The sequence below is a fragment of the Pogona vitticeps genome, chromosome 6 (genome assembly GCF_051106095.1).
Source record: "Pogona vitticeps strain Pit_001003342236 chromosome 6, PviZW2.1, whole genome shotgun sequence".
Lineage (NCBI taxonomy): Eukaryota > Metazoa > Chordata > Lepidosauria > Squamata > Agamidae > Pogona > Pogona vitticeps.
This window is the reverse complement of record NC_135788.1, coordinates 49290480-49313829: the sequence shown is the minus strand read 5'-3', so window position 1 is coordinate 49313829 and position 23350 is coordinate 49290480. Positions and strand designations below refer to the sequence as shown.

The 23350-nt window shown below is 40.9% G+C and overlaps 2 protein-coding genes across 3 annotated transcripts; both read right to left on the bottom strand.

The window, feature by feature from the left end:
• Positions 1-1016: 1016 nt before the first annotated feature.
• Positions 1017-1836, bottom strand: LOC144583498 (uncharacterized). Its single transcript, XM_078377345.1, has 2 exons — positions 1615-1836; positions 1017-1508 (listed from the first exon to the last, which is right to left on the bottom strand). Exons 1-2 carry the CDS (start codon positions 1834-1836, stop codon positions 1038-1040), a joined length of 693 nt encoding a protein of 230 aa, XP_078233471.1. The 3' UTR covers positions 1017-1037.
• A 5233-nt stretch (positions 1837-7069) lies between these two features.
• On the bottom strand, positions 7070-22181 carry LOC144583496 (collagen alpha-6(VI) chain-like). 2 transcript variants are annotated; one of them, XM_078377342.1, is made up of 5 exons: positions 15749-22181; positions 14744-14840; positions 11857-12525; positions 9652-9751; positions 7070-8401 (listed from the first exon to the last, which is right to left on the bottom strand). In XM_078377342.1, exons 1-5 carry the CDS (start codon positions 16154-16156, stop codon positions 8398-8400), a joined length of 1278 nt encoding a protein of 425 aa, XP_078233468.1. In that variant the 5' UTR covers positions 16157-22181; the 3' UTR covers positions 7070-8397. The 2 variants fall into 2 exon arrangements, with proteins under 2 accessions (XP_078233468.1, XP_078233469.1); XM_078377343.1 differs by having other exon boundaries at positions 9652-9748.
• Positions 22182-23350: the final 1169 nt, after the last annotated feature.

Genomic DNA, 23350 nt, shown 5'->3' with positions numbered 1-23350 from the left:
TCATTTAAACGGATGCACGTCATTTAAAAGGAAATTATTGCCAATACACAATAAGGGGATGTTGATTTGCAAAGATACACAATTACCGTGAAACAACAGCCTCTCTCTCATCAATAACTGTTTGAAAGGAAATGATAAGACAGGCCTTTGGTATCTCAGCTGAACAGAGGTCCCCGCACCTATTTTTCAGAGTTCCATTTCAGGGCATTTACAGTTAGAAAAATGCTATTTTGATATTAGAATGCTAAGCAAAAAGGGAAAATGAATAAATGAACAATGTATGTTCGATTAAAAGCTCTTTATTAAAAAACCACATTTTATTACAAGGAAATTGTATAGTTTTTGTAGTCTCAATCTGACTTGAAAAATTATTGTGGGAAAAGCATAAATGATTTATTTTTCACCTCACAGCCAAACAGAGCTGAATCTGTGTAATATATTACATTTAAGGAGATGAATTTCTGTAGACTTAAAGTTAAAACAGCTTTTAATTCAAACATTTATTCTCTGTGAACCTTTTGTGACCCATCCTGAAGGTGTGTGGGGTGGGGGGGGTAGTTTAAGGAAACAGCACCCTGCCAGGCCTATTGCCTGTTTTTTCAGTCAAACATCTGGCAGGATGTTGATTTGCAAAGATACACAATTACTGTGAAACAACATCACCTCATTACCACATCATTTAAACGGATGCACGTCATTTAAAAGGAAATTATTGCCAATACACAATAAGGGGATGTTGATTTGCAAAGATACACAATTACCGTGAAACAACAGCCTCTCTCTCATCAATAACTGTTTGAAAGGAAATGATAAGACAGGCCTTTGGTATCTCAGCTGAACAGAGGTCCCCCCACCTATTTTTCAGAGTTCCATTTCAGGGCATTTAAAGTTAGAAAAATGCTATTTTGATATTAGAATGCTAAGCAAAAAGGGAAAATGAATAAATGAACAATGTATGTTCGATTAAAAGCTCTTTATTAAAAAAACCACATTTTATTACAAGGAAATTGTATAGGTTTTTGTTTTTTGTTTTTTATTCATTCATGCATGCTTGGACAGCAATAATAATGACCATCGTGTAGTTGTAGTGTTAATTTAGCAACGGCTAGATATTTTTCATCTGTTGACCTCAAAAGTCTTTTTAGCAAGTTATAGGAATCGCCTGAAACTGACATGCATTTAATAATCTTGTGTATGTAATGTACATTTCGATTTGTCATACAGAGCATCTTATTTCTGAACGCTGCAAGCGTTATAATGAGGATAACTTTTTTATAGCAGAGTTTTTCACATATCTCGTTCAACATCTTGGAATAGTCAGCTTCGTTCCAACCTATGTACGGGTGCGCTTGTTGGGCACAAAGATCTTCCTGGCATCCATAACACCTTTGAATCAGATGTTCAGACAAAGCGTCTTTTAGCATTGCGAAGAGACAGGCCCTTGTAAGGGCCTGCATGTCCTTGTGTTTTTTCAGAGAATAGCCTCCGGCTTGCAAGTGCTGCATCTCCTAAAAATCAAAGAAGGGTTTTAGCACACAGAATAAGCATCTATAGCACACCTAATAACCATCTATAGCACTCCTCTACCACCACCTTTTCCCAAAGGTTACCTACCTGCGTTTCAGAAGCTTTCTCATTATAACATGATGATTCCCCAGGATGACACGGTCTGACAGGGTCTTCAAGACGTTTTAATGCTACTGGAGGCCCATTTTCACTGTCAGAATCTGTGCTCATGTAGCGCTTTCTGGGTTTGGCAGCATCCATGGATGCAGCGGCCTTTTGCTCCTCTACCTTTTGGCCTGCCTCGGGAGCTTTGTTCTCCTTGTCAGCCATGTCTTTAAAGCCACAAGACCTTTGCAAAGAGCCGCAAGAGCGCGCAGAAGGGTCCCGAACCACGTTTATAGCTTCTCTGCAAATCCCTGGGACTTTCCCACCCTTGCAGGGCCTAGGGCATGCTGAGGCATGCCCTAGGGCCAACCTTTCTAGCCAAACCCCCTCCACCCGCTCCCCATTGGTCCACAGGGGCCGTGGGGGGGGCACAACCCCTCGGGGACCAATCCTCAGGCTACCCTAGGGTCACGGGGGACCCCAGACTCTAGGAAAAGACACCTATAGGCCCACGGGGACCCCCACAACCCCTGACGTCATGCAGGGCCTAAAGGCATGCTGGGGCATGCCCTAGGGCCACCCTTTCTAGCCAAGCCCCTCCAACCGCTCCCCATTGGTCCACAGGGTCGCGGGGGTGGCACAACCCCTCGGGGACCAATCCTCAGGCCACCCTTGGGTCACGGGGGACCCCGGACTCTAGGAAAAGACCCCTATAGGCCCACGGGGACCCCCACAACCCCTGACATCACTGCTCGACCAGCCCCTTCCGCCGGAAGGGGCCTGGGTCGAGCCTAGACGCCGGAAGTCCCTCCCCTTCTGCTGCTGGGGGTCCAAAAGGGGGCGTGGCACCTGTCAAATTTGAGTTTGAATAAAGCTACCATTACCCTACTACTCATGGCCACCGGTCCCATCATCTCCTGGCAAATAGAAGGGGAAGATATGGAGGCAGTGGCAGGTTTTACTTTCTTGGGCTCCATGATCACTGCAGATGGTGACAGCAGCCATGAAATTAAAAGACCCTTGCTTCTAGGGAAGAAAGGAATGACGAACCTAGACATCACCTTGCCTATAAAGGTCCACATAGTCAAAGCTATGGTTTTTCCAGTAGCAATGTATGGAAATGGAAGCTGGACCATAAAGAAGCCTCATGGGCAGAGAACTGATGCTTTTGAATTGTAGTGCTGGAGGAGACTCTTGAGAGTCCCTTGGACTGCAAGGAGAACAAACCTATTCATTCTAAAGGAAATCAACCCTGAGTGCTGTTCTACAGCAGTAAACAATAAAGCAGCCTTATCTCCGATCTCTAAAAGAACTAATTTACAAGTGCCACAACCAAGGAAGGTAGCAGGGATAGGTGGGTGGGGGGTAGAGCCCCACTCATGTGCCAGGGAGAGGTCTCCGCATGCCAGCTGTGGCACACGTGCCATAGGTTCACCATCAGTGGTATAGACCATGGAGACAGGCTATCCACTATATTCCGACTACTGTCATCAAATGCATGCACTGAAAGAATACTCAGTGATTAAGTCTGTAGGAGTTCCCCTTAATCATTCCTGTTTAGCTCTTTCATCCAAGGAGGCCCTTTTATTTGGGGACTCATTAAGAGGGAAGGGCTCAGCCACTCCTTGAAGTTTATTGTAATTAGGCATACAGGATTCATCTGTGAAGCCTTGATTTTCCAATTGTGAATTTTAACACTATATCTATTTGTATCGGCAAGCATAGGAGAAACACTCACCAAGTCTTTCTGCAGCAGGAGGTCATCTATTCAGAGTTGTTTACCTGGGTTTGCCAGGGAGTTTGAATTGGCTTGCTCTAGGTCTTTTCTTCTTTCCCATAGCTACAAATGGAGACAAAACCTCACTAGGTAGTATAAGGGAATAATTCAAGCAGTGAGCCAGTCAGCCAGCCTGAATAATAACTCAAGCAAGAGAGTTTGAATGAGAAAGGGGAGAGGCAAAACACTCCAAGGTTAAAACTTGAGGAAATTTGAGATGTCAGGTAATCCAGATAAGATAAAGTCAAGAAACAAACAAAAACTGATGGAGCTCCTAACTATCAAGCTGGATTAACACCCCTGATCTCAATTCCCCTAAACTTAGAGTCAGAACAGTGCTGGTTCTACTCTATGCTGATGACACAGTAATTCTATCCAGAACCCCATAGGGTTCAGGAGGGCTCTTAAGAAGCTTGCCTCATATTGTGAAAACAAATCCCTGACTATTAACTATCAGAAGACCAAGATAGTTGCCTTTGGATGTAGACCCAAGACTCGGTCATGGCAAATAAAGAGACACAGTATCGAGCAAGTGGACAACTTTAAATAACTGAGGGTAGTTCTACAGGCCTCGGGATCTAGGCTTCAGCATAGTATATATGCGGCAGATCAGGGAGAAAGATCGGCAAATAGTATAGTAAAATTCCATCTCTCCCAAGGAGGGTCCTTTATACCACCAGCCCTCAAATTCTACAAAGCAAAGGCATTAGCTCAGCTGTTGTACAGCTCATTCATGGGGCCACCCTGCTCTCACTTTGCATCGCAAAATAATACAGTGGTGCCTCGCATAGCGAGGTTAATCCGTTCCGGATTAACCTTCGCTATGCGAAAACATCGCTAAACGGGAATAAAAAAGCCATAGAAACGCATTGAACTTTGTTCAATGCGTTCCTATGGCTTTAAAACTCACCGTTAAGCGATGTTCTGCCATAGCGCCGCCATTTTCGCGCCCTCGGTAAGCGAGGGCAGGGCGCGAAAATGCAGCGCAGACCTTCCGGCGGCCATTTTGGAACCGCCGATCAGCTGCTGTCCGGGCTTCGTTATGCGATATTCGCTAAGCGAAACGCTTAGCGAATATCGCAAAGCGAAAAATCCCCATAGGGGCCATTGCTGAGCGAATGCTCCAGCGATGGCCCAGAGCGCCTCGTTAAGCGATTTCATCGCTCAGCGAGGCGCTCGTTAAGCAAGGCACCACTGTAGTTTAATCTAAATTTCTAATAACTATACTTCAGGTCCCAATATGTGTGCCAAAGGCAAGGATAAGGCTAGAAATAGGATGCCTAAAAGTATAAGTCTGGATTAGGATACAATCTATGTATATGTGGCTAAACGGACAGTTAAACCCAAAGGCCTATTTTCTTTGATATTTAATGATAATTATCAATCTAAGTGGGTCAAATCTGTCCAGGGTTACTTGGGAAAAATTTGTGTCTCACCCCAGCCACTTATATCCTCTGGAATAGAGCAGGCAAAACAAATAGTCAAGCAAAGAACAGAGGACCATGAATATCAAACAGACCACTCTAGCATTCAAAACATGGCAGTAAGAAGTTACATCAAAAACTGTATGGAACCAGCCAAATACTAAACATCTCTGGAAATTAAAGGAACTAGAAGAGTCTTTACCTTGGCAAAGTGTCTGGCTTTCTCCTCTGCTGTACTAGAAGGAAAGTATAAAAATACTCCTTTTGCTGAAAGGTTATGTTCTTGCCCCCTGAGGGAGATCGAGACCATAAAGCACATGTTTTTCACCTGCCCGTTGTATGATGTGGCACACAAAGAGATTATTACCCCCCCAATGGAAAGAATCCCAGGACATTCAGAGGGAAAGAGGCGCGAGTTCCTTCTCTTGAATGTTGATATGCAGATCACCTGTCAAGTTGCCAAATTCTGTGTGGCAATACTTCAATTGCGGAAGCCAGACTCCAACTAGATAGTAGCTCCCAGCTGTATGCATGCTAACATGTTCTAATGGAATATTGAAAGTTAGAAATTATAAGGTTCTATACATATATGACTGGTCTATGGACTGTAAACAAACTGTTCTATTCTACATAGCATCTTTGGAATATTTTTCTTAATTAGCAGACAATTGTAGAGTGACAAGATGGGAGGATTGATTGAAAGTATGACAGGATATACTGCAGGCACCAAAGCAGTGCTAACACTGAGTAGGACCATCTCCAGCCACAAAGCAAAAAACTGTAATTCCACCCTTAAACAAATTAGCTCTGCATATTTGTTCTCTATTCTACCCACCTCACCCCACCCCACCCCGGTAGATCTCTGGTGTGGTATAGTGGAGAGACAGACTAGGACTCTGGAGACTACAGTTCACATCTCTGCTTAGTTATGGACTCTCAGTAGCAGTGTGGAATTGGTAAAACCATCCCTTAAATATCTCACTTACCTTGAAAGCCCTTTGAGAGTTGCTATAAGTTGGATTTTTGATGATACATAGCAACAACAATGCTCTCCTCTTGAAAGTTAGCTTTTGTTGTTGTTTAGTTGTTTAGTCGTGTCCGACTCTTCGTGACCCAATGGACCAGAGCACGCCAGGCCCTCCTATCTTCCACTGCCTCCCAGAGTTGTGTCAAATTCATGTTGGTTGTTTCAATGACATTGTCCAATCAGCTAATGGGTCCTAACTGATAGGGTCAAAGTTCAGATTACCACAGACCTGGACCTGATTTCCGCTTTGAAAAGTTTTGTCAAGAGCCTAGTCTCAGAAATCCTTTTACTGAAAGCATTCAGGGCTCGAACAAACACAACTGCTTTGTGCTTTTGTAATACAGAAATATTTTAAATATGCTGTACAAAATTGTATACTAATTCCCCACAGATACTAAATGTTCCTCTTTCTGGAGCACTGTCACTCATTACTTTCTTTAAAGCGAACCTGTTGTTTTTAAAAGCCTCGTGGCGCAGTGGTTAAACCACTGTACTGCAGCCAAAACTGTGCTCACAACCTGGGGTTCAATCCCAGGTAGCCGGCTCAAGGTTGACTCAGCCTTCTATCCTTCCGAGGTCGGTAAAATGAGTACCCAGCTTGCTGGGGGGGCAATGTGTAGCCTGCATAATTAACTTGTAAACCGCCCAGAGAGTGCTTGAAGCACTATGGGGCGGTATATAAGCAGCATGCTTTGCTTTGCTTTTGCTTTAAACTTCAAAGAAAATGTATTTTGATTATTTCTGTTACCTTTCATTGCTGTCCAGACAACTACTTTTCCAGCCCATGAAACCTCAACAATGTATCTTCTTTGGAACATTCTTCCTTGTAAGCCTGTTCCATACATGCTCAGTTTGTAACCAAGCCACTGTTTTACCATTTTGAAAGGCCTTTTCGGACCTTCCAACCTGGATTCCTTCCAAAATAAAAAAAGTGGGTGGGCCCAACCATTCTTTTTCAAGATAAGCAAAATTGATCCTGTCAATTTATTTGATCTGTTTTAAATCTGGGGATGTTTAAGGTAAATTGTTCCTGCATGGGTGGAGTAAAGCAGTAGACTTGGTCTTAAAGGGTGGGATAGAAATCTAATAAATAAATAAATAAATAAATAAATAAATAAAGAAATAAAGAAAGAAAGAAAGAAAGAAAGAAAGAAAGCAGTTTTACTGTTAAAAAATCTTATCTTGAAAACACTTTGACCAAACTTTGGTCAAAATGTTTTCAAGATAAGATTTTTTTTGTGCTGTCCCCATTTTTATTTGTGCTATCCCCATTTTTTAGAATTGCCTTATAGAATGTTGATTTGCTCTGCTGCACAATAACACCACTGCAATCTAGTGCAGGGATAACAAGATCTGTAGTGGAAAACAGGAAGGAATATGTACAAATCCATGCTTATTCAGCAAAAATAAACAACATAAATATAGGAAACAAAAGTATCTCAGTTTATTAAAAATGCCATAGAGCACACCACGTGCCTTTATAAACCCAGAGCTCTTTAAAGTGCCAAACACAAAATCAGTGTTGATAACTGGCAGTTTAATACAGTTCTGTCAATATTGTTCAACCAAACATTTCAGAAATGAGAAAGGTCATTGCAGAACAATTTAGATTTTTACTCATGCCCTGACTGTTTTCTGCAGAATATTCAGTAGAATATTCAAACAACAAATTTCCTTTGTTCTCCATGGGAGTCCAGACAAAGGTATTTGTACTTAGTTCCCGTTGAAATTAATTAAACTTAACATGTACAATTATTTTGTCTCCTTTATTTAAATGAAATGGAATGTTTTCCTGTATGATGGCCCCATAATGCTGGCCAACATTGCATCAGACAGCAAGCCAAGATACATATATGTCAACATTGTAATTTAAAATGAGAAATGATATCTTAATATGAGTTTGTATATTCATTTGGTGAACTGATTTTAAGAGGAGAATTAAATTTTATAACGGTAAGTGAGTGGTAATCACTAGACAGTAGTCATAACTTTGCCCAGTCTACTTGATGTTAGGCCATGAAAGCTGTTGTTATGTTGTTATGCTATATGTGTTATGACCAACTGCTAGTGCTAGTGGGGTGTACAAGTGAAAGTAGATGGAGCCCTGCTTGGCTCAAGCCTTGCTCTGTCTGAATGTGAGCGGAGGTGGGAACAGGAGCATACTCACACCTCCTGGCTGCACCACCTTTTGCACATCTGAAACACCTCTGCCTATACAAGCTGTAAATGCATAGACTCTTTCAGGCATTCTTTTTAATATTTGTAGAAGGTAGAAACAAGGTCAGTGTTCTTCCAAAGACAGAACCTTATTAAAAATGGTAGACTACATGCGTGTCTCTAAAAACATGAAAAGGATGACAGTTGTTCCATGGACTTCAGGTACTACATCCTGTTTCTTCCTGTAACTCCCACCGAAGGAGCAAATATTTGGTCCCTCTTTGAAATAGGCAAGTGACACCAATTGATGCAACTTGAAACAATGTTTTCCAAAACTGCCATTGATCTCTTCTAAAGAAATTTCCTTCTTTTGATGCTAGGATTATGCTTCTCTCTCTCAATCATCTGAAAAATGATTAAAAGCACATTTTGGTAGGAACATCAACAGGCAAGTTGGAATTAACTTGCAGGGCTCCTTTTGCCAAGTAGATGTGCCAACAGTAGGTCATTGAGTTGGACCATACCCAGATCAATTAAAAATATGAAACATAACTAATTATGGTTCTACAGTATTTCCCTGTACAATATTTGAACCTGAATCAATATACTGGGAATTGAAGAACATATGTATTAATAATCAGAAACAATGTGTAAGTCATCTTTGTCACCGAAAAAAATGAGCACAAGTACCCTGTTATTAGTAAAAATATTAAAAGGGGTCAAATCATTAAAACTTTAAGGACTAGTCAACACTATGAAAAGAAAATAGGTGTACTGAAACTTGAAGATTCTAATTATTAGCATCTTCTTACTTTGCAAGACACATAAAATTTAGCAAAACACGTTGCTTTGCCAGCTACCTTGAAAGCACAAGGTGTTTCTACTTTACTGAAGTTAGTTTGTATTCTTTACCAGATCTGGGGTGTGTGTGCTAGACTACAACTCCCACAAATCCCCAATCAACTATACTGCCTGGGAAATTCTGGGGCTTATAGTCCAAATCTCTTCTAAAGCGGCATGCAGATTCTTGAAGAACATTATGTTGAATAAAATTAAGATATGTAGACCAAAAAAAGGAGGATAGTTTAATGTTACAGTATTAGGAATGCTTTTGTAGATACAGTTGTAGTATTGGGGGATCCTTTTGCTACCTCCTGAAAATGGTCTGAGGTAATACAAATTATAATCTTAGAGAGAATTTTTCCATAATCAGAGAGGACTACATCTATTACTTATTCCCACATCAACATTCTTCTCAGATGACTGGCATGTTATTTTTTGTTCCCTCAATTTTGTTCCAAATGACCAGAAAGCCAGTCTGTCTATGAACCCATGAATCATGTTAAATTATTTTGTAGAAGTAACTCATCTTGGGAGGCAAACAAAACCTGCAGATTAAATATTCCATCATTTCAAGACATAGATATCAGAACAAAGTTATAAAACACATTTTGTCATATTTCCAGGCGCCCCTAAAAGGGAACCCAGATTTTGAAACATTATGGGATGGCCCATATTCCTGACATGACTCCATATTACACTGATAGGGATCTTACAGGAAATGCAGTGAGGCCTTTTGCCCTCCCACAAAAACCACACTTGTGAATAAGGAGCATTGGGCTAGTTAGCCTTCAGGAACAATTAACCAGACTTACACGAGACTGAGACTCCTTGATGCATATCTAGTTCTTTGATGCATGATCTTGGTACATTTTGCTCTGAGTTCAACAGGTGGATAATCATTGGTTTTATCTGCTGTGACAAAAAAAAAAAACAGAAATAAAATTTATAAAATTTGGTTCTGCAAGCTTCAGGTGTTCTAATGCTTTTTTTGTTGGTTTAGACATAATCAGGATTTTTTGTTGTTTCTGCTTTAATCATACAGTAATACTAGTCATGGAAAGCACTAAAACATGTTTGAATCTGTGGAAGCAACACTTGAAATGAAAAGCAACATTTGTTTTCTGGAAGTGTTATTTCAAAAGGGGAATTCCAGAGTTTAGAGGTCACATATTTGTGAGTAATAAACTGGAACACTGTTATTTTTTACCATTTCAGTGAGAATATGATCAATGCAACCTCTCTCTTTTTTGCATACTTAGTACCATTATTTATTTATTTATTTTATTTATTTATTCAATTTTTACCCCGCCCCTCTAGACAACGTCTACTCGGGGTGGCTTACAAAAATTAAAACACATTAAAACAATGTAGAAAAATAACTAACATAATGCAATTATTATAATTAATATTATCCAAGATGGCAACATTAAGAACCAGAAAAAAGGGGGGAAAGAACTTAGGTGACTGGGGGGAAGGCCTGTCTGAATAAACATGTTTTAGTTGGTTTTTGAACACACCCAGCGAGGGTGCCAGCTGAATTTCAATGGGAAGTGTGTTCCACAGCCGAGGGGCAACTGCCGAGAAGGCCCGGTTTCTTGTTTTCTCCTTCCGGGCCTCCCTCGGCGTCAGTCCCCTCAGCCGTCCCTGCTGGCTATGTCGAGTGACTCGGGTAGATCTGGGTGGGAGGAGGCGATCTGCCAAATATTGAGGTCCCAAACCGTTTAGGGCTTTATATGTAATCATTAATACTTTGAAGTCAATGCGGAAACAAATAGGTAACCAGTGCAGCACAGCCAGAGTGGGGGAGATGTGCTGATATTTTCTCACCCCACTAATAAGCCTGGCTGCTGCATTAGTTATTATGAAACTGTTTCTTTGGGCAAAACCAAGGGGTGGCCTTTTAAAGTAACTCTTGAAAAACCGTTTGTCCCTAATGAATAGTGGTAGTAAGTAACAAGTTAAAATCAACTAGTGGGAACTATGTCCACATAAGGCTGATGACATCATCAGCCACAGGCTTTTATCCCTAATTTAAAATTCCCCCTATGCCCTACAAATGAAAATGGAGTCCTAGGAGGTGCAGTGTCATGTTAAAATGCCAATAGGCTTTCTCACCTGTCCCTAGTCCTCACTCATACTGGAGATTCTGCATTTAACATGCAGAAGACAATTCTGAAGGGCATGTAGAAAATAGTTATATAACAGCAGGAGAAAGATACTTCTCTTTAATACACTGGTAACTTCCTTTTAGGGAAAAAAAGAAGGAAAAGAAGAAACGGGGCAAGGGGAGAGGAAGAATGCTTATAACAAGAAAGAGGGAAAGAGACTTTTTATGTAAGTAAGAGAAGAACCAATAGTAGCTCATGAAATGAAACTGAATTGGGAGACTGGAAAATAAGGAGCATTTAAGTTACCATACTTTGCCATTTAGTGTGTGCTTTGCATGGGTGACTTCAATATGTGGAACCATCTCCCTATAATTTGGGGTTCTGGCTTTCTCTTTATACCATAAAAAAGTGTGGATTCTATTTCTCCACAACAGAAGGCCATGCAAATGGGTTTACATACTGTGCCCATGTGCTGATTCATGCACAGGAGTGACCCTGTACTCCCACAGTGAAATGTGGAGTATGGACTCCTCTTACTGCCAGACGTAAAGTGAAAACTGCGGGTGGCTGGACCCCTTTTCTGCTTGAAGAAAGTAGTAAGATTGGGTTGCTCTGCTATCCTGATGTTTCTTGGCCCTGCTCATGCAATCTCTGGCCTGCGCACAAAGAACAAGAACTTGGAAAAGTTATCTTTTGGACAACAGCTTCCAAAATCCCTCAACCAGTTGTCCTACTGACTACAGTGACTGGGAAATTCCAGGAACTGAAGTCCAGAAAGCCCCCTAACTTCCAAGTTCCAGAATGAAAGATCACAGTACTCATAGTAATCTGTTTCTAAACATGAGAAAGAAAGAGACTCTATTGATTTTTTTAAAAGGAGCTCTTGAAAACCGTATTTCCAAAACTTACTCCGAAGAAGGTGTAGAAATGCTTTGAGGAACATCTGGGCATATTTCAGTTCAGGCTGATGAATTCTGCCAAGCTGGATCAAGTGTTGCTCCAAAGGTAGACTTGCCAGGTCCTCAAGTTCAGTGTGATTGTAGGTCGGTCCAAGAGAAAGAACCAAGAGGACATAGCCTTGGCACTTGGCCCTCAGAGAAATTTTCTTTAATAACTCTTTATCCCATGGGCTTGTCTCCCCAGCAGATATCACAGTGATCATCTTGTGTTTCCTTGGGCTGGGGACTTCGGAGAAAATATTGTTAATAGTCCACTGGATGGCATGACCGACTGCGACTACTCCACCCAGCTGTTGAACAGATTCTTGGATATGCTTTTTCATCACCTCTTTCTCACGGTATGTTATCAAGTCGAACTCTACCTTTACTGGAGAATTCTGAAGGTGGGGTTGAAAAGCTGGTGGGGCATGGCTCACCAAAGCTATCCTGTCACCTACGGAAGACGTTGCAGGCTCAGAGGAGACATCAAAGTGATCAAGTGAGCTACTTAAGAAGTCCTTCATCTTCTCAAATTCACGAGGATCAATCTTCTGTGAGCTATCCAGAATGAAAACGGCATCCACGTATGCCTCCTGTGGCTGAGTTCTCCTGGCACAAGCTACATCTGGTTTGCATTTATCTGAAAATAAAAGAGAGAATTCAGGATATTTCCTGGACATGTGCAGAAGGCTTCCCTCCCAAATACTTTGTTCTGGAATACTGGGAATACAAATTGGGACTGCCCTATCCTGTGCCCTCTGTAAGAGACATTCATGCGATTTGTCTGGAGTCTGTGACATTATCTGTCTGTTTCTGTTTCTCTGTCACAACAAACAAGCAACAAAACAATTTCCCACAAAGTGGAGGCCCAAACACCACCATTCTTTTCCAGGGACCTGGTAGATGTTAGCTTTGCAGCCAGAATCCTAGAAGGCAATAGTAGATATTTGTAACACTGCACCAAAAAGTTAAAAACAGAGAAGGAAAAAGAGCAGGTGGTGTGTGAAGACAGATCTTAATACCCCAACTGTGTGACCTATCCACTCAATGTCTGTATTGCAAGAATTTTTGCATACTCACAGACTCAGTCCTCATAGTGTGACATTTCAGCAAAGGTTAATAAAGTAAGCTGAGTGGGGAAGAAAGAAAAAAACAAGACTGTTCCAGAACACAAAAAGGTGATCCGAAAAGCAGCACAGTCTTCCACTTTGCTCTACAACTCTGCTAAATGGCTATTTCTGTTTCCCTGTCACAACAAACAAGGAAAGAAACAATTTCCCACAAGAGAATAATAGTATCTGGGTAAGGGACTGCTTTGGGAAACTTGTTATAAATTCTAACTCTAATTCTAAAGATGAATTAAAGATATTCTTGCTCCTATTACAAATCTCACCCAGTAGGTTATGGGGCCCAACAAGTAGTAATAAGGATATTGATTAATCCAGCAAGTATTTTTTGAGCTTTTGTTGAAGTGTTAAGTGTTGCACTGCGGTTTTCTCCCCTCACCCCCAATGCATGTTTGATTAAAGAATTAGGATGACTGTTTTGGCTCAGAGTTCAAATGATGGATGTTATTGACAGTAGATGTTCTTCAGGAAATCTACCAAGACTTATAGCTAATAATTTCTCAAGACAGGAATTAAGCTTAGAGACACATGTGAGAACTTTTTAAAAGAAGGCTTGCCTGAATAGTAATGCACCAGCAGATGTTCATTACAAAGGGCTGCTTGGCAAGACAAGAATACAGCTGCTAGGAATTGGGTTTTTAAAGGTCTAGCAGATGAGCACATGGTTTACCAAGAAAATGGCAGGACCACCAGAGATATGATTTAAAAACTGCAAAATTCCTTCAGATTCTCTAATTCCAGAACACAGGCTGTTTGGGTAGATGAATTGATGAAACTTAATCTGAATTTGAAAGAGAAATGTGAAGGGCACATAGCAACACTGCTGTCTGTCTTCTCTAATCTCAGTTTGATTGGACTGAATCTAGATGATAAGCTATATTCTATTTCCCCCCCTATTTTACGTGAAAAATTCCAACCTTTTGTCTCTGGTATGCTTAGAAGGGATATACCAGTTTTAAACCCTTAAAGGCAACATATCATGACATGGTGATCATGCAAATTTACATTCACTATGTAAGAGCACAATCTTAACTATCTAAGATGGCTGGTGGTCACCTAAATCAAGATTAGGCCATCTGAAGCAATGCTAAATTCAACCCCCTCCCAAATGTTGGAAGTTTGATGCTTCATGCTGGTTATACCTCATCTGAACAGGTGTTCAGCACTTCCCAGCCATGCCTCCTTCAGCAGGGGCCCATTCAGAAGCAGTGCCTCGATGAGGTGGGGCAGGGAAACTAGTGCGCTGCCTCTGAGCGGGTGCCCACTGGAGGAGGCAGGGCTGAGAAGTGTCAAATACCTGTTCAGAAGAAGTATGAACCAGCATGAACCACCAAAACAATAGTCCATGTCCATCACCAATATATACCTTTCTTATCCTTTTCCCCATTAACTCCCATTTAAAAGAAATGTTGGTAGATCAAAACTGGTAAGTATAATCTGGGAAAATGTGAGCCCCACAGCTGATAAAAACTGGGATTGAAACTCAAGTAACCATTCATTACAACTCCTGCCATGCTCTATCAGGCATACAGCTTTATATTATAACACTATAATAGCCTTAGAACTGCAGATCTGGAAGGGACCCACTAGATCAACAAGTCCAGACCCTGTCGAGGAGGCACAGAGAAGAATCGAATGCCCGACCTCTAGCTCCACAGCCAGATACCTAAACCACTGAGCTATCCAGCTATCTTCTGCCAAGTATAATGATGAGCAAAATATATTTCATACCATAACAAAGGGTGCACAACTGGAGCTTATGTAAAAATGTTGTGTAATCTCCCTTGCTTGGAAAGGCAATGACTTGATACTGTCCAGAATCATCCATCTGGGGGAGAAAAGATGGGGGGAAGCTTAAGAGAGTAGGTAAACTATATTCTCTAAAGGTCTTTGTGTGTGTGCCTACACACACAGTTACTGCAACCAAGGAAAATGCTTTGCTCAAAATCCAAGACATACACAGATATTTCTAATTTACTATTTTCCTTCCAGATAATTAATATCAAACCAAAGTGTGTCCCATGTTTACTACTCTGTCTGCAGGCTGGAAGGCACATTTTGGCAAATTTGTGGTGGGGAACAATAAAGCCCCCTCCTTACCAATGGTCTAAGGCAGCACAAATAACTGTACTCTGTAATACATCTGGCCCCAAGTGATTGCCTTTAGCCCCCATAGTCATTGGGATGAGGGTAGGAAGCACTGCCTTCACTTAGATCTGGTTTGGCACCACAGCTTGAAGAAGTTAGATTTTTAGACTGCAACTCTCCAAACCCCGAAGTCAGCACAGTCGGTGGGGATTCTGGCATCAGAAGTTTAAAATGTTACTTTTCTGAACTATGTTTCAGATATCATGACAGCCAAATTTAATCTGATATGTGCTGTCAACATGAAGTAAAGACAAGCTTCCTTCCCATTTTTCAATGGTCCATTCCTACATATGTATTATTGTATCATGTCAGCTTAGATCGATGCGAACAAAGAATTTCAGTTTTTCCCCTCACCCTACTCTGTAGCACGTTTTGTCTTCCCTACTTTCAGAAATACATTTTTGTGATATATGTCTATGCCAAATAATCTGCATACAGTAGAAAAGCAGATACCAAAATGTGCTATTTCATACCTCTTGCTATTAAGATTTAATTTTAAAATAAAGAATAGACTTATAGCTGCCAATAATATAAAGCAAAACATAATTACTGAATGCAAAAGAAGTAGAAGCTAATATTTTTCCTCACCGCAAAGGATTGATTGATGTCCAAGATATTATCAAAAGCAATGACTGCTGGAACAATGTTCAATGCACTGAACTCAATAACTGCTGTGTTGATGGAAACTGGATTGACAGATTGGCCATTACTGAAAAACACAGCAACTTTCCTCACGTTGTCACCCTGGAGAGTTCGCTTGAAGACATTTCTGGCAACGAATCTCATTGACCCACCAAGGTCCCGTCTGCTTGGTGATCTCTGGTATGAAAGTGCATTGACTTCTTGGAGCAACCGGCTCTTGCTGCGGAATTCCGAGAAGCGGACCAGATAGTGGGTATCAGAGCTGTAGGACACAATTGCCACTCTGGCTCCCACTGGGCAATTGCTCTCCCTGATTTTGATACCGTTCACAGTCTCTATGACAATCTTCTTCATATGTTGAAAGAGCTGGTGGGTGGTGTCTTGCGAGACGTCCAGGGCAAATACTAATTCAGTGGGATATGCGGGGCATTCTGGTGTTCCTAGAACAAAACAGCAAACACCTTATCATGCAGGCTATGAAATGTCAAGATGCAGATGATTTATGATGTGATACATACCTAATCTGAAATTTGTTACTCTGGCATGACAGTATTAGTCAGACAAGAATCAGCTCACAGCTTGGGGGTGCTTCCAGATCTAGCACATAGTATTTCCAAGTAATACATTGTATTTTCACCTTATATCATTTGCAGAACCTCTTGGACAGAAATAGCCTTGTAACAGTTATCTGTGTCTTCTACTAAACTAGATTACCAGTAGGAATTATACAGGGGACTAATCTTGATACAATTCAGGAACTTCCATTCTGACTATATTTATTTAACTTATATGCCACCCACACTACCAAAAGGTCTCTGGGCGGCTATAGCACATCAATCTCAAATATCCGCACTAGCTGTCACTGAATTTCTCTGTTCAACTCAAGGTGCTGATCTCAGCCTTTGAACCCCTAAATGGCTTGGTACCAGAATATTTGAAAAGCTCTCTTCTCCTATACCGGGGTTGGAATCGTGTGATTTATGGTCCACATACAGCCCCAAACCTGTTTTTATGGCTCCCTGGGAAAAAAATTATTCTCATGTGATTTTTCAGACTTAACCAAAATGGGAGAATTGCACCTAGATACAATTGATGCAGAAGGTGTGTGGGTGTGTGGGGATATCTACATTTTATTATTCGACCAGGTTTGGTTTTTTTAAAAACAAAACAAAACTGGAAGACATGTTCTGGTCACTTTCTGTTTCATCCAGAAGGACCGGAGGCCGTACGGAGTCCAGGGACTAGGAAAATGGCCACCAGAGCTCTGGGGATCGTGCAGATCCTATATCTCCATGTCCAAAATTTAAGATCAAAGTTTAAGATTTTCTCCAGGTGCCTCCGACTGGGCGAAATCATTTGTTAAATAAGAAGGGGGCCCCTCAGTGATGGCACACCACGTGTAGAACACACTCCAGAAATAACAGTGGCACCACTCTTTTATCATTCAGAAAACGAGCTGAAATCTACTTGTTCAATTATTTTATTTTATTTGAAATATTTCACCTTTCTCCTCAAAAAGGACCCAAAGTGGTTTACATAATTAAAAGACAACATTTAAAAGCTAAAAACAGTAAGTCTGTAAATTATTTAAAAGCATCAAACAAATCCCATATTAAAAACAAAATCGACACCAAAAAGAGATTCAAACAAACAAGGCAAATACTCCATTTAAAAAAAAAACCCTTTCAAAGAGCTATTCACTAAGGGACAGTCTGCCTGAAAAGAAAGGTCTTTGCTTGTGGAAGGACAGCAAAGATGGGGCCAACCTGGCCTCCTGTGGGAGGGAGGTCAAGAGTTTGGGTGCAGCGACAGAGAAGGTCCTCTCCCATGTCCCAATCAAGTGCGCCTATGAATCCAGAGTGCCCAAGAGAAATTCCTAAGCATTTTTAAAAAAATCTTATTGTTTATCATTTTGCTGTTTTTATGAGGTATTGTAAAGTGTTTTTTTTTCATGTTTCAACAAGCAGGCTATAAACCTTTTCAATAAAATAGAACTGCATAAGCTAAAGTCCCTTAGCTTTCCTTAAATCGGTGGAACCATCTTAAAGATATACTCTATGGCCAGTTTCATAGTATGGTGGTCATTCCATAAAGCATGCTGCTCTAAGTGGAGAACTCAAGCGAGTGGGCAACCTGTGGACCTCCTGAGGTTATTGGCTTGTACCTCTCCTTAGTTGTAGCCAACATTGCCATTACAGAAGCATGATGGGACCTGCAGTTCACCAGCATCTGGAGGCATACATATTCTCCACTTCTTTTATATGGTTTACCATGATACTACCACAAACTGCTATTAGTACTGCCAGATGGCACTGTGGAGTCCAGTCATAGACTCATCCCCAGACATTTCCATATGGTAAGTTGATATGCACAAAATGATCATTGCATGGAGTAGTTGATACAGAGAGTCAGCATCATGATGCCATCATGGCCGCACAGCGAGATGCAATGGCATAATGAAGACCACTTGCAGAGCCAAAACCCCACCCCCAGGCATCCTAGTTTCCTCTAAGCTTGTCTACAGTCTTCAGGGTAGCTGCAACAGAAATCAGATTTCTAAGGAACAGTGAACTGTTGCAAACTGTCGCTGTTGTAATGAAAGATATTTTAGCATGGTTCGTTCTGGAGTAGGGAGAGTAAAATCCATTAATGTTACAAAAGACATAATCCTCATTTATTGATATGGACTGATCCAGTGGCCTGCACTTCTGGACTATCCAGGGGTGGAAACTGTCACAATGAGTGCCTGCACTTCCAAATTTACCACTGCAACACTACTGAGAAGCAGCACTTGGTTTAACCTTGCCTTCTACAGAACACAGGGACATTTAAGTAGTGCTAAGTACTTACCTTTGTAGCAAGCTAAACCAAAGAGAGAAAACAATATGGAATTATTATGTAGCCAATACTTAAATATCTCTTCTAAATGTTATTACCAACATTAATTATTTGTAAATTATTTGTTAATTTTACAACTCATCACTCTGAATTGGAATGCAATCTTGAATGCTATAGGTACTCAAAGATATACAGAGCAAACAGCAATTCAATCTGGGTCTGAATGGCTGAGTTTAAATATGAATTAGTGGGTTATTGATTGCAGCAAAGATACTAGGAACTTTAAGAGATAAATCTAGTACAGTCGTGCCCCGCTTAATGATTACCCTGTATAATGATGAATCTGCTTCACGACAATGTTTTTGCGATCACAATTGCGATCGCAAAATGATGTTTTAATGGGTTTTTTTTCACTTTGCAACGATTGGTTCCCTGCTTCGGGAATCGATTCTTCGCATTATGATGATCAAAACAGCTGCTCAAAATGGCTCCCCGCTGTTTTTAGGAGACATTTTTCGCAAGACAGGTACCCGAAAATGGCTGCTGTATGGAGGATCTTCACTGGACTATTAGGTATTTCGCCCATAGGAACACATTAACGGGTTTTAATGCGTTTCAATGGGTTTTTTAATTTCGTTTGACGACGTTTTCGCTCTACACTGATTTTGCTGGAATGAATTAACATTGTCAAGTGAGGCACCACTGTACCAATAAGGTGTTTTGTTTCCTGGTGCAGACATTTCTGCTCCCAGTGAAAAGTGAACAAGCTGAATTTTGACACAACAACAGAGTAAGCTAAGATCACATGATCTGAGCAGTGACATAGAAGGTAGACACTGGAAACATTAGGTTTTTAGACTACAACTCCCACTTTTCCCAAGCTGGCCATGCTGGCTGTGGGTTTCTATTAGTACTGTATAAGAATTACGTTTTCCAAAAGTTGCAGGGGAGGGGAACATAACTTTTCTCAGTGGATCACGTGCTTCATTGCAGTGGGCTTCCGCTGATGAAAACGCCATTCCCATTATATGTATACAGCTCAGGCACTGATCTGTGCTGCAATCAGCCCAACTAGACCCAAACTTCACTGAGTGTTTCAGGGAACACGATAAGGTCTGCCTGCGTCAGATGCCACTTGTTCCTCTCTTGCTGGAGTGTTTTGGAATTGTTCCTGGAGTTGGACGCTCATCACACATACTGCTTTGGACTTGAACTGGTGTTTTCAGAAGTGGGCCAGATATGGCAGCCAACTTGTATTCTGCTCATAGATCTCTTCCAAAAAACAACTATCTTGATTTTATCATTCCAAAATAAATGTTTCCATGTGCATTCATCTATGGCAGGACAGGGAACATATGGCTCCCCTGACATTGTTGGATTGCAACTTTCAACACTCCTCAACTAGTTCTGCCTGTGTTTGATTAGATCTGCTTGGAGCTTCAGGCCAACAACATATAGAGGACCACTTTCTGATGCACACCAACAAAAGTGTGTAATCTGTACGAACAAAAATGTGTTTCTCCTTATATGATAAAAAAAAACGTTTTAGGACAGTTTAAAGACTGCTTTATTTCAGCCTAAAGACAAAAGTAGATGGTACCTTTATAAATAATAACAACAATGTGCCATCAAGTCAATTCTGACTTATGATGACCCTTTTCAGGGTTTTCCAGGTAGAGAATACTCAGAAGTGGTTTACTATTCCCTTCTTCTGGGGATACCCTGGGACTGTGCAGCTTGCCCAAGGCCACCCAGGCTGGTTGTACTTGCAGAAGGCACAGTGGGAAATTGAACTCTCAACCTCTTGCTCCACAGCCAGATACCTAAACCACTGAGCTATCCAGTCAGCTTGATTTGTTTTAGACCCTTACAATCTCAAAACAGCAGCTAGCTTTCAGCTCCCATAAGAGTCTTTGTTAGGCCAAGGACTACAGGGCTGAGGGTGGTGTAGAAAAAGCAGACAAGCTCAATGACTGCAGTTCTCTGTAAAAATATATATATATATTCGGAAGGACATTATACTCTATATCGCCACAGGTGAAATCTGAAACTTACCACTTCTGACCTGATTCTGTAGCCCCCATTTAAACAATAGACCTAGCCCACACATGGGGCCATGAATTTTTGGAATGTATGTGTTTCTCCTGTGCCACGCCCAGCTCTGTAAATCCCAGCCTGTTGAAGACTACTGTAGGAATCAAAAACTAGCCTCTCTTTTTATGATTTTATTGGTCTAATAGTGGTACCATCCTTTTCTTCAAATTGTGTATGAGAACCACGTAACTGTTTTCTTTTTTTGCTATTTATTTATATCATAGTGAGCATTTGTAGATCACAACATTCCTTTGATGCATGGAGTAAAATATTGAGTCACAGGTTTATATACAATATACATTGTTGAGGTGGGAACTGAGTAAAGGTGGATATAGGCAGAAAAAATGGCATTTCAAAATGATACAAGTACTGAAAGTGTCTGTTTCCAGCATAGCTGCAAGGCCGTAAAATATAGCCATCTGAAACATGACATGAACACTAAGGGGTTCTTGCTGCTGTGCATCTCAAGACAATTCAGTTTCCAAAATGATGGGCTGATGGGTTTCAGTGACTTAAAATTTGCAGCCTGCAGTACCGCTTTTAAACACTAATCTCCTTCAAAGAAAATGTTAGAGGCAGGGCTGGGACATTCTTTTCCCCCCCACAAAGCCTTTTAAGCAATCAAAGGTTTAAATTCTGCAGGGTCCAGAATTCTGCAACATGCACATAGAGAGATTCCTGTTGCCCAGAATACGTGAGGAAGCAGGTAAGTAAATGGAAGGCTGAATGAACACCGGAAGGGTGTAAGAGGGAGATCAAAATCAGTAAAAAAAGAAAAAGTAGAGGAAGAAAGAGCAGAGAAGCAGAGAAAGCATGTATGTTTGTTAGGAAGTTAGGGTTTGTTCAGTCCACCAAAGCTGGTTCATCTGCTACCAAATTTTTAAACTCTTCTTGAAAGAAATTTATTTAGGGTGCGATCAGACAGCCAAGAAGGTGAATATCAGATTGCACATTGCAGGGAGCAGTCTCCTTTAAAGTGACTCTTTAATCCTCCTTTAAAGTGACTCTTTAATCCTCCTTTAAAGTGACTCTTTAATCCATTGAGGAATCACTCCAGCCTGGCCCCAAATATAATAGCCCTATTGTTGGACCAGAAAGGTCCAGCTTGGGCACAGATTGCAGTCAGGCTAGAGTACTATTGCCAGTACATTATGTGATTGCTGGGAAATAGCTCATGCCAGACCACACCACAAGTGGTGCAAAGTGTAAGCTATATGTTCCTGTGCTCACACCCTTACACTGTGATCATATAGTCATTTGCCTGGAAGTACGTCCCATTAAAGTCAGGGGGATTTGCTGTGTATTCACTTACATATTTACACCAATACCTAATTGGTAGCAGTTTCCTTTTATTCTGTGAAGAACAAACACTGACTTGCATGTTGCCCATGACAGCAAAGACTGTGCAGCTATCACAATATGATCATGATTCCCTTCATGCACCAGTGAGTGCACAAGTGCAAGGCTACTGTTGTTGGGTAATCAGTACTTACAACTGTGTTCCCGAATATAAGCAATGAGCTTGCATGGCTGCAGGAGAAGAAAATAAAGGTTGAGTGATCAAAGAGCTGTTTTGGAGAAACTTTCTGAAAAAAATAGATGTTTACAGCGAATACATACTGAAAGGGAAGAACTGCCCTTGGCTCCTTTAACGCCCTGAAAATAAGAAAGAACCGTAACAGATTACTGTTGCATAAATTGCAACAAAATTGTTTTTGTGCATAATTACAATTGCTTATAAGGCTGAAAGTTGAGAGAACTGTAACAAAACGTTAGTATTCTGTACAGCAATTTGATCTGTTGGCTTATTGTTTTCTGTCACTTCTTATGTTCTTATACATAAAATTATGAGATGACGCATTTCAGTATTCAACATTATTTAAAGCCATGCCAACTCTCCCAACCATTCTTAATAATGGCCATATGGTTCCCCGGGTGGTCCTGGCACATTTCAAGGGGGCCACAGGCCCAAGAAGGGAAACAATTCTTCCCAGACCATCTTATAAGGTTTGTTATGTGACTTATGCAATCCTGATTTAGCATATATTTCTTTCAAATTGTGTTTATGACTGTGGCCAAAAAAAGGTTGAGAATGGCTGCACCAATATATACCTTTACTGGTATTTTTCACTCTTCCGTGAACACATGGCTCAAAGAACTAATGGGTCTTGCATCACTGGAAGATTAAAAGGTGTCTGGTGCTCTCATTGGCAAAACAGTATCTAACAGTATAATGAAGTTCTTAGTTTTGACAATACAACCTATTTATAAAGCACACATTCTTAAGCCCAACACACTCTATAACCTGGACCTCAAATACACAAAATATGGCATGTGTGAAGATATCCCTTTGTGTATGTGTGTGAGTGGTCATGGAACAAAGGAAGGCTAATTGCCTTAGAGAGAGAACAAAGAAGTCAACAACGGATGTCCGAGCCAGCGGAGCCTACAGGCAACACCCGGAGAGCTCTTTTATTTACTTAGCATGATTTACATAGTATTTTGTGAGAGGGACAGATAGGATACTAGTTACCTAATTGTAACCAGGATTGGCTAAAATAACCCTTTGATCTTATGCTCTACCTCTAAGCAAAAGGGCAGAATAAGGGGTTACTT